Source organism: Mus caroli, chromosome 4, assembly GCF_900094665.2.
Source record: "Mus caroli chromosome 4, CAROLI_EIJ_v1.1, whole genome shotgun sequence".
In the NCBI taxonomy this organism is placed as follows: Eukaryota; Metazoa; Chordata; class Mammalia; order Rodentia; family Muridae; genus Mus; species Mus caroli.
Window position 1 is genome coordinate 131280987 of NC_034573.1, and position 13053 is coordinate 131294039.

The 13053-nt window shown below is 53.6% G+C and overlaps 1 protein-coding gene across 1 annotated transcript in view; it reads right to left on the reverse strand.

The window, feature by feature from the left end:
• The window catches only part of Fblim1 (filamin binding LIM protein 1), a 25805-nt gene extending 20096 nt beyond the window's left edge, over window positions 1-5709 (reverse strand). The window contains exons 1-3 of the mRNA XM_029476451.1: window positions 5676-5709; window positions 1603-1659; window positions 914-1169 (exon numbers count right to left, since the gene is read on the reverse strand). Of these exons, the coding sequence (XP_029332311.1) occupies window positions 914-1169; window positions 1603-1659; window positions 5676-5678 (316 nt within the window). The 5' untranslated portion in view covers window positions 5679-5709. The remainder of the gene's footprint in view (window positions 1-913; window positions 1170-1602; window positions 1660-5675) is intronic.
• Window positions 5710-13053: the final 7344 nt, after the last annotated feature.

Here is a 13053-nt window from a genome sequence, read left to right on the forward strand (position 1 = left end):
AAGATGGCCCAGTGGGAAAAGACATTTTCTACCAAGCCTGGTGACCCTAGTTCAATCCCCAGACCTCAAATGGGGACGCAAAGGAGAGAAGTCACACGGACAAGCTGTGTACTGAGCGCCTCACACAGGCATGAGCGCCAGCCTCAGAGCAGCCACCTCAATGAGCTGCCCCAAGAGTCACTCTTCCACCTTGATGGCACCAGGCTCCATTGTGACGCTTGCTCTTCTGACATGTGAGAAGATGTTTTTGTCAATTCTTACTTACTTAGTGTGCATGTATGCATTTGTGTGTGCGCATGTGTGTATCTGCGTGTGTACCCATGTACCCGTGTGTGTCTGTGTACATGGGGGTATCCGTGTGCATGGGTGTGCCCGTGTATCTCTGTGTGTATGTTTATCCATGTACATGTATGTGCATGTCCATGTGCATGCATGTATCTGTGTGTGTGCCTGTGTGCACATGTGTATATCTGTGTGCATGTGAGTGTATGTGTACGTGTGGAGGTCAGAGGACAACCTGCAGGAGTTGATCTGCCTGTCTACCTTTAGGTAGGTTCTGGGAATCGAACTTAGGTCCTTACACTTGCCCAGCGAGCATTTTTACCGGCAGAGCCATCTTGCTGGTCCTGTATTAAAGCTCTTAATCTTCACAACTATACTTTGAAGTTTTTATGTGACATATCATATTCGTAAGGATCTCTATTGTTAAGAAATTGAGGCACAGGGAGGCTGAGGGACCTGCAACATCCCGGAGCTGAGAAGAAAAGGAGTCAGGACTCGGGCTCAGGTAGGTCCGTTCCAGAGTCAGCCTGGCACACGGACAGCACTTGATGAATGAGTGGCCCCTAGCCTGCCCTTTTCTCCCTGCCTTGGTGCTAGCACTGTCTTTGTCCCCTTAGGGATGCTCTCTTACCTCCATTGGAGAGCTGAGGTGTGACTCCAGAGAGTGAGGCATTGGTCTTGCCGGAGGGCGTCCAGGTCTTGGGGCTCCTGCCCACTGCAGTCCCAGGTGTCTTTGTGGGAAGCATCTCCCAGGGCCGAGCGCGTCTGGCTTCACAAGCTGCCTGGCCCACTTCCTCACTCACGGCTACATCTCGGCGTGGGGGTGCCAGGGTGATGAAGACAGAGGAGGCCACCCTTTTCTCAGGCTTGGAGGCCATGATCGGCTTCTGTTGGGGCCGGGAAGAGAAGGGGTTCAGGCTATCACAGGGTATCCTGCTGGCCACCAAAGAGCTTGTCCAGAGCCTCCCTTCTCCTACAAGACACTGTACTGGTAGGCCCAGTCTAAATACCCAGGCCCTACCAGAGAGGGGACTAAGGCAGGAGAATGGTGTGGTCTGGGCCAGCCTGGGTTGCACAGTGAGCAGGGAAGGACAGAGGAACAGGGGCAAGGGATGGCTTTCAGATAGGCCAGGTGGCTAGTTCACAGGGATCCACACACTCCAATGGCTCCTCCTGGTGGCCAGTGCTCCAGAGCAATGGACAGCCAGCCTTGCAGGGTCCAGACCCTCCTCCCTGGCCACCTCCTTCAGAGCCCAGCCCAGACAGCTGACAGGCGGGCGGGGCACAGGCCCTAATACCCACCCACGGCCCCTCCCTCACCTGAGAGACTGATTTCCTACTGGAAGAAGACAAGGTCCAAAGTTCAGGCCAGCTCCACTGGAAGAGAACAGGATGGTAAGAGCGGCTGGAAGAGGAAAAGACAGCGCGTGCTCCCCATGCTGCCGCGAGCACCCAGTGACACATCATCTTATTTCATCAGCGAGGGAACAGATGCCAGAAGTCAAGTCTCTTGACTGCTTTGTTCTCTTCTGCCCACTCCATCCAGCCCCGAAGTGTCACATCCTTGACACTCTGTGTGTGTGTGTGTGTGTGTGTGTGTGTGTGTGTGCGCGCGCGCGTGTAGTGGCTGTGGGTAGTTGAAAGTCTCCTATCTTACCTCCTAACCCTCATCTTCTCAGAGCATAAATCTGATTGTTTCTCCCCTGCTTAAAAGCTTTTTAAGACTGGGTGGTGGCAGTGTACCCTTTAATCCCAGCAGAGGGAGGCAGAGGCAGGCAGATCTGAGTTCAAAGCCAGCCTTGGCTACAGAGAGAGTTCCAAGACAGCCAGGGCTAACCAAAGAAATCCTGTTTCAAACACACTCACACACACACGTACATACGTACATAAATAATAAAAGTTTTTAAGCCGGGTGAGGTGGCGCACGCCTTTAATCCCAGCACTCGGGAGGCAGAGGCAGGCAGATTTCTGAGTTCCAGGACAGCTGGTCTACAAAGTGAGTTCCAGGACAGCCAGAGCTACACAGAGAAACCCTGTTTTTAAGGCTTCCCATTATCTCAGAGGATAAACTCTAAACTTCTGTGGCTTCACCCTCTCAGCCCCATCCATCTCTCTGATATGGGGATGGGACTCAGGGTCTTGCACACATGCGGTACAGAGCCACACCCCCAGCCTACCTCAAGTTCTTTTAACCCTCTTAGCCCTTTCTTTCCCCGCCCTTCTCTGGGGGAGGATGTTCCTACAGGGTTAATTTTAACTCTCTCAAGGGTCCAGTTCAAACCTCACCTCATCCAAGGGAGTGTCCCGACTCTCACCCTGGGGCCATGTCTGTTTCCTCACCTTGGGGACAACTCACCACAGGACCTGCTGGCTCATTACGCATGTGTCTGATACCCTCAGGTAACCCCGCCTGCCTTCAGTGGTCTGCATCCAGAGCCAGAGAGCGGCTGGCAGTACATGGGCTGAAGCCAGGATCTGGACAGAGGGAGTACCTTCATGCTGGGATGGACAGGCAGCTCCTGCAGACAGCAGCCTCTGGCGTGGGTCACTGGGGGTGAACTGGCCACAGAGTACCAAAGTCCTCCCTGGCATCCAACCATAGTTCCCTGGCTAAAAATGTTCCCCTTATCTCTCTCTCCCTTCCTGGCTCTGTGTGGGCCACCGTGCCGCGACCCTGAAGCACAGTCACGGGTGCTTAGGGAGGTGTATGGCTAGTCTAAATGGGCCTGGACAGTAGAGAGAGGGGTGACAGATCCAGAGACCCTGATGGAATCCCTCTGATCCCTAAAGTGCATCGGCTTCCTTGGACCCTCCTGCAGGCTGACAGAGACACAGACCAAGAAAATAGCTCTGGGAGTGTCAGGCGTGGTGACACATGCTTTTAATCCCAGTGTGCCAAAGGCAAGTGACAGGGGGATGTCTGTGAGTTGGAGGCCAGCCTGGTCTACACAGTGATTTCCAGAATAGCCAGGGTTACATAGAGAAACCCTGTTTCCCAAAAGGGTAAAATCTTTTTTTTTTTAAATTGGGGGCCTGAGCAGTACACGCCTCTAATCCCAGCACTTGGGGGGAGGCAGAGGCAGGCAGATCTTTGTGAGTTCAAAGCCAGCCTGGACTACAGAGTGAGTCCCAAGACAGACAGGGCTACACAGAGAAACCCTGTCTAGAAAAAAAAAGTGTATAAAATATGTGTATGTACACACACACACACACACACACACACACACATCTCACCAGGAATGAGGGCTCATACTTTTAATCCTAGCACTCAGAGGCAGAAGAGCAAGCAGATCTCTTCTCTTGTCAGTTCAAGGCCAGCTTGGTCTACATAGCAAATCCCAGACTAGCCAAAACAAACAAACAAACAAACAAACAAACAAATTGAAGCCAAGAATGGCCACACATACTTGCAACTGTAATCTCAGAACTCAGGAAACCTGAGACAGGAGGACCATGAGTTCAAACCCAGCCTGGGCTACATAGTTAGACCCTCCCTCAACTCCACTGACATTTATAGAGTCGAGAGCTCAGCCTTTAAACCTCAGTTGAAGGGAGCCTCTGTCACGCAGTCCCAACAAGACTTAGAGTGGATTTTCTTGGCCCTCCAGCAGGCTTGGAATCCTTTCAGAGGATCCAGCAACCTGAAAGTCCTGGGGCATCCTTGGATTTTTTCTTCCCTGGACCACACAAGCCTCCTCCCCCACTCCAAGCTCCACCCCTTCCCCCAATAACCCAATCCAAACCAGTTTCTTGCGGTCAACACATTCTAGGCGGGTCCTCTGAGACAGGCTGTGGCTCTTCAGGAACCCTCCTCCACCCCCACCCCCACCCCCACCCCGACTCTGACCCCCCATTCCGTTCTCCCTGCTTTCTCGGAAACATCCAGCGTGAAGGCCAGATGTTCGCAGCTGGGCAGCCATACCCGCCCTTTACGTTGTCATGCAGAGGTGGGGACCTCAGGGATGGAGCAGCGCTGGGGATTTTCATAGCCCTGTCAGGTCCCTTAAGGAGAGCCTGCTGGCGCTTCCCTTTGGTCCCACTAACCCTGAGTTCACCCAGGCGGGGGTGGGGTGGGGGGTGGGGTTGGGGGAGCATTCTATGACAACTTCCCAGCAGACCCTCCACCCCCATCCTTCCTCCCCCGGAGGGCAAATCAGACACCCAGATCCAGTTGGGTAAGCGGAGAAAGTGGGAACAAAGGGAAAGAAAGTCATTTCCTGTCAAGAGGAAGGAAGGAGGCTGAGAGCCGGCCAGCCAGCCAGCTAGGGCCGGCCTTAGGCTGCAGCCCCTGGGAGGGGATGTGTTGGCGGCCTCGATAACTCTTTTGCCCGCACTTTAAAGCCACCTCCGAGTCATTTCTAAGCATTGCTCTTTCACACAGACCAATAAGCAATCTAAGTTGAGGACTAGAATTAAACTTTGCTGAAAGTGGGAGAGTGAATGTCCCCCTACTCACTCCCACAAGACACCTTGCGATCTCAGAAGAAGGCTAAGGGCCTCTCTCATCCTCTTTCCTAGACCAGAGAAAGGAAGAGGCGCAGAAGTAGGATCTCCCCAGGATACCGGTCTTTTGTACTGGGCGACCTTGACGCGGTCACTCAACCTCTCTGGGCTCGGCTTTTTATTCATCAAGAGAATAGAAGTCTGCCCTGGAGGGTGACTGGGGAGGCCAGCTGGTCATTCAGCCCCCCCGGGGGGGGGCAGGCGGAGCCCTGCGGCTGGAGGACAGTGATCTCCATTGTTAAAAGCTGGAATCTGGGCGCTGCCCAGCCTCTCCCCCAGGGACCTCAGGTCTGGGCTGGAGATAGGGGAGTAGTTGCACTCACTTTGGGGATCGCCCACTTCCACACCCAGCCAAGCCAGGCGAGGAGACCCCAGGACCCTCCTTTCCCTCTCCAGACTGGAGCTGGAAACAGGGTCCGGGAGGGGCAAAAGAACTCAGGAACTCTGCTCCCTGGCACAACAGCAGAGCGGGACAGTTGGCCGGGTCACCGCAGTGACTATAATTCGATCCATATGCGGGACGCTGTCCTCTTTGTGCGGGAGCCTCTGCCCTGCTCAACCCGTCCCAATCCAGAGCCGGGACATGACCCCCGTGCCGTCCCCACACAGCCTCCCAGAGTCCCCAATGGCTGAGATCCTGGGACACACAGGGACAAGACACAGTACCCGCCCCGAGCCCCCCAACCGCGCCGAGCTGAGTCCAGTACGGTGGCCGAGAGTTGCCCATGTGGCCACCTGAAGTTGACCCTGCCCGGGGCGCACAGTCAGGACCCCCACGCCGCACCCGCTTACCTGCCGCGCTCCCCACGCCCGGCCTCCGCCGGCGCTGCGCCTCCGCCCCTTGCTCCCGCCCCAGCCTCCCTCCGCCCGCCGCCCCGCGCGCGCCTTACCATAAAAGGTGACGCTCGGGGAGGGGGCGCTGGCTCGCCCTACCTGCCCCCCCACCTGTGGCCGCGCCCCCTCCCTTTGTTCCCACCACTCCTCCCCTTCCCTATGGCTCCTCCTCCTCTGCCCACCCCCACGGTGCACCGAGGAGGGGCGGGGCGGGCTGGGGAGTGGGATCCTTAGCCAACCTCACTCTAGGTCACCTGGATGAGAGGCCCCACCTGTCCCAATTGGTGGAGACGGGTACTTGTAGCCAGACTGACTCTGAAATCCTTCAGGGTCATTGGATAGGCTAGACGCATGAACCTGGACTGTCAACCCTGTTTTCCTAAGCCTCAATCTTTAATTCCTAAAATGGGGTCCGCACAGCCCACCTCTGCAACGTGGCCTAGAGTTAAAGCGATAATGCTAACATATACTGGAGTTGCAGGGCTTATTCAAAGGATGCCTGGGGTAGGGTTTTCAGACATCCCAGTGAAGCAAGTCACCTGGATCTGCTGTCCTGGGCTGTCACTGCCTGTGTGAGCCTATGAATCCTTCTACAAGTGGGTCTCAGGTCCTATAGTGGAAAGAGGCCCCTACAGGAGACAGGGGAAACAATCAGGTCACCTGTTTGCTTTCCGGCCCTGTTACTGGCCCCTGAAGAAGCAGAGCACAGGGCCCTGGGGCCTGGGTTGGGGCTGCTCTGGACAGCTCAGGTCCCTAGAGACCTGAGGACATTGCAGGGGAAAGGAATCTGGGTCTGTTTCTCAGGCAAGCAGATTGTTCTTTTGATTAGAGGCACAATGGGGGACTGGGCAGGGGAGAGCTGAACCCAGAGTCATGGGGGGGGTAATTAGGAAGGATTAGGTCCCCTTCTGCAGCCCCCCCCCCAACAACAGCTCCTTGAGGTGGTCCTGGGATTGCTGCAGAAGAGAGGTGTCAGAGTGGGGTGCCTGGGTGCTCAGCTCCATCCTCCTCCCCATTAAGCCCCACACCCCTTAATGGCCTCCCCAGTCTTTGCCATTAGATTGACGACAGTAACTGCTGTTTCTAGAGACTTGTGTCTCTTTCAAACCTTTCATCTAACCCTTCCAGACTCTACTCCAGGGCCTATTAGGTCCCACCCCACAGACCAGACACTGAAGCTGGCGAGGACCGAGGCTTGTGCAATGGACACTGGACAAGGCTAGATTCAAGCCAGACCAGAGAGTGCCCCTTAGGCACCCGGATCTGCTAGTCCCAGAGGCTGGATCGCTGCCACCATCTCCAGATGAGAGCCAAGGACAGAACCCAGTATTACACTGAGGCTACCGGTGCCCAGGGGCCCCTTGGGTGCGTTCCCAACCTGGCAATGGGGCCTCTTGTCTGTGGCAGGTGTGGAGACTCTTACACCTCAGCTGAGAAAGAGGGGGGGCGCCACTGAGTCAAGGTGGTACTGACCTACCCGGTTACCCCACAATGAGATGCCACACCGAAGGAAGGGTTGACTTGGGGCCTTCGCCAAGGTCAAAGGGATTAATCTAGGAGCCAGGCTTCCCATATCCACAATCTAAGGCAGTCTGGAAGGGGTCTAGCTGCTACCACTCACCGGCTGTCCTGCACCCCTGGCCTCTGTTTCACCTCCTGCACTGCTGCTGTTGCTGCTTCCTGTTGGGGTATTGTCCTGGCTAAAAGTCGCCTGCACCAGCCTGGGTATCAGTGGCACCAATAGGCAGGTGCCAAACTTCCTGCAATGGAAACCCAGGAAGTGTGCGGGCAGAGAATACACGCCCTCTGTCTGCCAGCTCATGCACTCTGCTCTCCTCCCCCCTCCCTGCCAAGCTCAGACCAGGTCTCTTCTCTCCTCAGAAGTTCCAGTGGACAAGAAGAGAGCCCTCTACTAGAGCCATGACTGCCGAGACCCTGCAGGCAGAAGGAGAAGGGCTTAGGGATAAGATCCAGGGAGTGGGTGATATTTGCTGCCGTCCAGACTCCTCTGTTGGGAAGTATAGCTCGCTTACCTTCCACAGTGGGGACTGAGGAGGCCCTGTAAACATGGTCTGGGCTCTGGCTGCCTGGTAGAGAGAATCGGGAGCCAATAAGAACCAAGTCTGGACATTACTCCTTACCTAGGTGGGGAGATTATGAATGGGTTATACAAGGAAGGAGCAGAGACATAAATGGGGTGGGGGGTGAAGACAGAACAGGGCAACGGTTACCAATAGTGGCATGTGCCAGGATGGAAGGTCAAGGGATGGAGACAGAGAGGTGGCGGGTGAGAAGGTATCTCTGAAGTCATTGTTAGTCTGTGATGAAGGACCACAGAAGCATAGGCCAAATGAACTCTTAGTCGTCTGGTACTGACTGGCCTTGAACAAGCACCACCTCCCAATTTTATTTTGGATAGGGTCTCCCTATGTAGCCTTGGCTGGACTGAACCCAGGCTGACCTCCAACTCACAGAGATCCACTTGCTTCTGCCTCCCAAGTGCTGAGATTAAAGGGGTCTGCCAGCACACAGCACACACAGCACACAGCCTTCCCTCAGTAGGAATGTCAGAGCCACAGACATCCAGAGAGCACACTGAGAGTCTGTTTATCATTGGCACCCTCCTGTGGAAGGCCTGGGGTTCCCACATCATTCTTGCCTAGCTTCTAGAACAATCTGCCTACTACATCTACAGTCCAGCAAGATCCAGGTACTTCGGCCAACTGGCCGGAGGGCAGGAAGGAAGTGTTTTCCTCTGGGAATATGGTCCTTTGCTCCTAAGCTCCCTGAGCCACATCATGGACACTAGGCCTGGAAACTCGAGAGAATGTCCCTTCAGCTGTCTCTCCTTGGCGAGCTTGTTGGGCTAAACCCAGATCCAACTGCCTGACCTCTGTTTCCCCCAAACCAGTTAAAATTACATTTCTGGGTCAGGTATGGCAGCTCATGTGCGCATGCATGAAGTGTGGTGGCCCAGTCCTTGGCAAACAGTCACAAGAAGGCTCTGGCTTCCCCATCTTTCCGCTTATCTGCCTTAAGTTGAAGGAGACCAGATTTCCTAAACACAGTTTCACAAATGCCCTGATGGGCAAGGGCAGGGCTGGGGTAGGTTGGGCTTGAGGGGTCCCAGATGGTGGCAGGGATGGGCTGGAGAACTTCCTGGTATCCTTGCTCCTGAGTGACCCTGGCAGCCTGTTTGACCTTGGGCAAATTGATTCTCCGGACCTCACTCTCCTGCAACTCACGGCTGTGGCCTTCTTGTAAGTGATGGGGAAACTGTAGATAGAGATGGGGCTGGGTAGTTTTATGTCAACTGGACACAAGCTGAACGCATCTGAGGAAATAACCTTTATTGAGAAATGGATCCATAGGATCAGGCTGTAGAGAACCCTGTAGGGCATTTTCTTAGTGATTGGTGGGGGAGGACCCAGCCACTGTGGGTGGGGCCATCCTGAGTTCTATAAGAAAACAGGTTGAGGAGCTAGCTAACGGTAGTACACGCCTTTGATCCCAGCACTCGGGAGGCAGAAGCAATCGGGATCTCTGAGTTCGAGGCCAGCTTGGTCTACAGAGTGAGATCCAGGACAGCCAGACTATACTGAGAAAGTCTGTCTTGAAGAGCCACAGATAAATAAAGTAAATAGGGGGCTGGGGAGATGGCTCTGTGGTTAATAAGAACATAGACTGCTCTTCCAGAGGTCTTGAGTTCAATTCCCAGCACCCACACAGTGGCTAATAACCATTCATAATGGGATCTGCTGCCCTCTTCTGGTGTGACTGAGAAGAGCTAAAGGTAGGGATGTGGGTTTATAGGGACCCCTGGGTTAGTCCAGCTTTGTCTTCCCTAGTGCCACCACGGCACCTGCCTTCTCTTGGGGGGAACCCTCCCTTTTTTTCCTCAGTGTCTGAGGTTCCTGTAGGATTGCCACAACTTCCCTGGTCATGGAAAGTTGTAGATAAAAGAGCCTGGGGTTGCTGAATGGCTGTGGCACACACCCTTGCTGCTAGCACTCAGGAGACAGAGGCAGGAGGGTCTCTGTGAGTTTGAGGTCAGCCTGATCTTCCAGGATAGCCAGGGCTATACACAAAGAAACCCTGTCTTGACACACACACACACACACACACACACACACACACACACACACACACCCAGTGCCCAGGGTCTAGGAGGCTTGTGGATGGATGGTGGGACTTCATGCAAGCCTATGTGATTCTGCCTCACCAGGCAGGGAGGGCCATTTTCCTGGGTCTTGACTATGAAAGCAAATTTAATCCTCTGCTTTGGGGGCCTGAGCCGATTCTGGCCCAGCTTGCCCAAGCCTGCCCTTTCCCACAGCTGCTGAGCTGGGTGAGCAGGGCTCTAGACTGAGGATGGGGAGGTGGGGGATGGGTCCTCGAGCCTCAAGCCTTCCTCTCTGGCCCTAGGCCTTGTGAGTCAGAGCCCCTCTGCCAACAGCAGGGAGGCCATCCTGGCCTCAGTTTCTCCAAAGGGCCCCCATCTGTTTTCTTGCACTGAGGCCCTGTGGCCTCACTAAAGCCATTCCGAGCCCTCTCTCACTGAGAATTATCCCTCCCTCTATGGCATACCAACCCTAGGTTCTGTAGCCTGCACCCAACATGGCCCTGCTGGCCTCCCCAGCTCTCTGAGCCCCGGGGCAAATTCAGCATGAAGGTAAGTAAGCTCCCATCAGGCTGCGCTCACTTGGGTGAGCTCCTCAGAAGGACTGGGGGTTGCATAGGGATATTATGGAAGATTGTGGGCGGAGAGGGCAGCCAGGTTATAGGCAGGAAGCCTCGCCAGCAAGCATTCCTGGCCAACAGCCCAGAAAGATGTCAGACGAATGGACCCCGGCACCCTGTCTATAATAATTAAATGTGCTTTCCTTTCTCTAAGTAAACATTACTCTTTTGTAAGAAGTTCATGTTCTTGTCCCCCAAACGTGTGTGGGCATGTGCGTGTGTGTGTGTGTGTGTGTGCATATGCATGTGTGTGGGCATGTGCATGTGTGTGGGCCTGCGTGTGGAGGCCAGAGGTTAACCTGGAGTGTCATTCCTTAGAAACCATCTCCCTCATCTTTGTTTTTGTTGTCTTGGTTTTCTTTTTTCTTTCTTCTTCTTTTTTTAATGTCAGGTTTATACTTTAAGACTTATTTCTAGGGCTGGAGCGATGGCTCAGTGGTTAAGAGCACTGGCTGCTTTTCCAAATGTCCTGAGTTCAATTCCTGGCAATCACATGGTGGCTCACAACCATCTGTAATGGGATCCCTCTGGCACATAGGTGTACATCCAGGCAGAACATTAGACACATAATAAATCTTAAAAACTTATTTTTTATTTTTATTCATATTTTTATCCATGTGTATGGGTGTTTCGGGGTGTGTGTACCAGGTGCATGGGGGTAGACATCAAACTCCCTGGAACTGGAGTTCCAGGCCTTTATGGGCCACCTGCCATGGGTGGGACCCAAAGCACTCTTACCTACTGAGCCATCTCTCCAGACCTCCCCTCCGGCCTAGAGCTCATTAAGAAGCAATTATCCCAGCATTGAGATTACAGCTGAGCACAGCTGAGCTGACCCTTAGCTCTACTGTCCACAAAAGCTCAGATTCACCTTGTCCCTACTCCTTACAGTCCACTCTCCGGACAGGCCAACACTGCTGGTGTCTGACTGTCTCCCTGTCTGCATAGTCTTCTGTGGCTCTCCGCTGCTCTTGAGGATACCCTGAGCCTCTTACCCGGCCTGTGGGACCCACGCCCTGCTCACTAGCTCCTACAGCCCCATTAGAGCCCTAAGGCCGGAGCTCTTGACCACACCCTGCCATTGGCCTGGGATCCTCTCTTCTCAGGTGGAGCTGTGACTCCAGATGCTTCTGTGTCCCTGGGACATCAGAGAGAGGAATCCCTTGGCAGGGGGCTTCAGATTCATTACCTCAAATCCCACCACGGCCTCCCATCAGAGAACTAGGACCTTGAACTTGAGTGTCCAGGGCTCTGCCCTTCTCCATGGCTGTCTCTGCCAACTCCACGGTCTGTGAGGTTCCCACTCTCCCGGCTCTTTCTCACCACAGAGATCTGTCCACGCCACCCTCAAGGCTTTCGTGCCCTTCCCATGGTTTCTGCTTTTGCAGGAGCTGCTGGGTTGTGGTGACGTCCGTGTAGCAAGGGCTTGAGGGAGGATCTCAGATTTAGGAAGTCTCTTGAATCGCAGCAGCTGACCTCTCGACCACAGGCTCTGAGCTAGACAACGTGACTGAGCTGCACGGAATGTCTGACTCACGGAGGGCATGAGCTGACAAATGTCCACTGTCCTAAGCAACTACATTTTCCTTGGGGGAGGGGAATCTGTTACACAGCTGCAGCTGACAGATACACCTTCCCCGGGCCCCTTAAACACCTACCCATCAATCTTCCATTCTCTAAACCAGCTCCCTTTCCTCGGGCTGCACTAATTGTCAAGTGATGCCACGCTGGCTTGTTGTTCCTCTCTGTGGAGGGTGACCTCCCTGAAGGGAGAGCAGCGAGCTTATCACAGCCTCCCTCCAGCCCCAACAGAGGCAGACTCCTTACAGGTACTCTGGGCTGATCTGCTAGTTATAGGTGCAGAAGCCCAGAGAGACAATATGGCACAGGAGGAAGGGCTAGGAGTGGTGGCGCACGCCTTTAATCCCAGCACATGTGAGACAGAGACAAGCTGATTCTTGAGTTCAAGGCCAGCCTGGTCTACAGAGCAGGTTCCAGGACAACCAGTAGCTACTCTGAGACACAATAAATAAACAAACAAAACAAAAACAACATAAACAAGCAAAAAACCTAAACTGTCTTGTCAGAGTTGCTACTGCTCTGATGCACCAAGAGCTGGGGAGCAAAGGGTTTATTTGGCTTACACTTCGGGATCATAGTCCATCACTGAAGGAAGCCAGGACAGGAACTCACACAGAGCAGGAACCTGGAGGTAGGAGCTGATGCAGAGGCCATGGAAGGTGCTGCTTACTGCCTTGCTCAGCTTTAGTTTGTTCCCTTCCTTCCTTCCTTCCTTCCTTCCTTCCTTCCTTCCTTCCTTCCTCCCTTTATTTATTTAATTGAGTACTATCTTAAGACACACCAGAAAAAGGCATTAGATACCATTACAAATGGTGGTGAGACACCATGTGGTTGCTGGGATTTGAACTCCTGACCTTCAGAAGAGCAGTCAGTGCTCTTAACCACTGAGCCATCTCTCCAGCTCCCCTTTCTCTCTTCTTCCTTCCTTCCTTTCTCTTTTCTTTCTTTTCTTCCTTCCTTCCTTCCTTCCTTTCTTTCTTTCTTTCTTTCTTTCTTTCTTTCTTTCTTTCTTTCTTTCTTTCTTTCTTCTTTCTTCCTTCCTTCCTTCCTTCCTTCCTTCCTTTCTTTCTTTCTTTCTTTCTTTCTTTCTTTCTTTCTTTCTTTCTTTCTTTC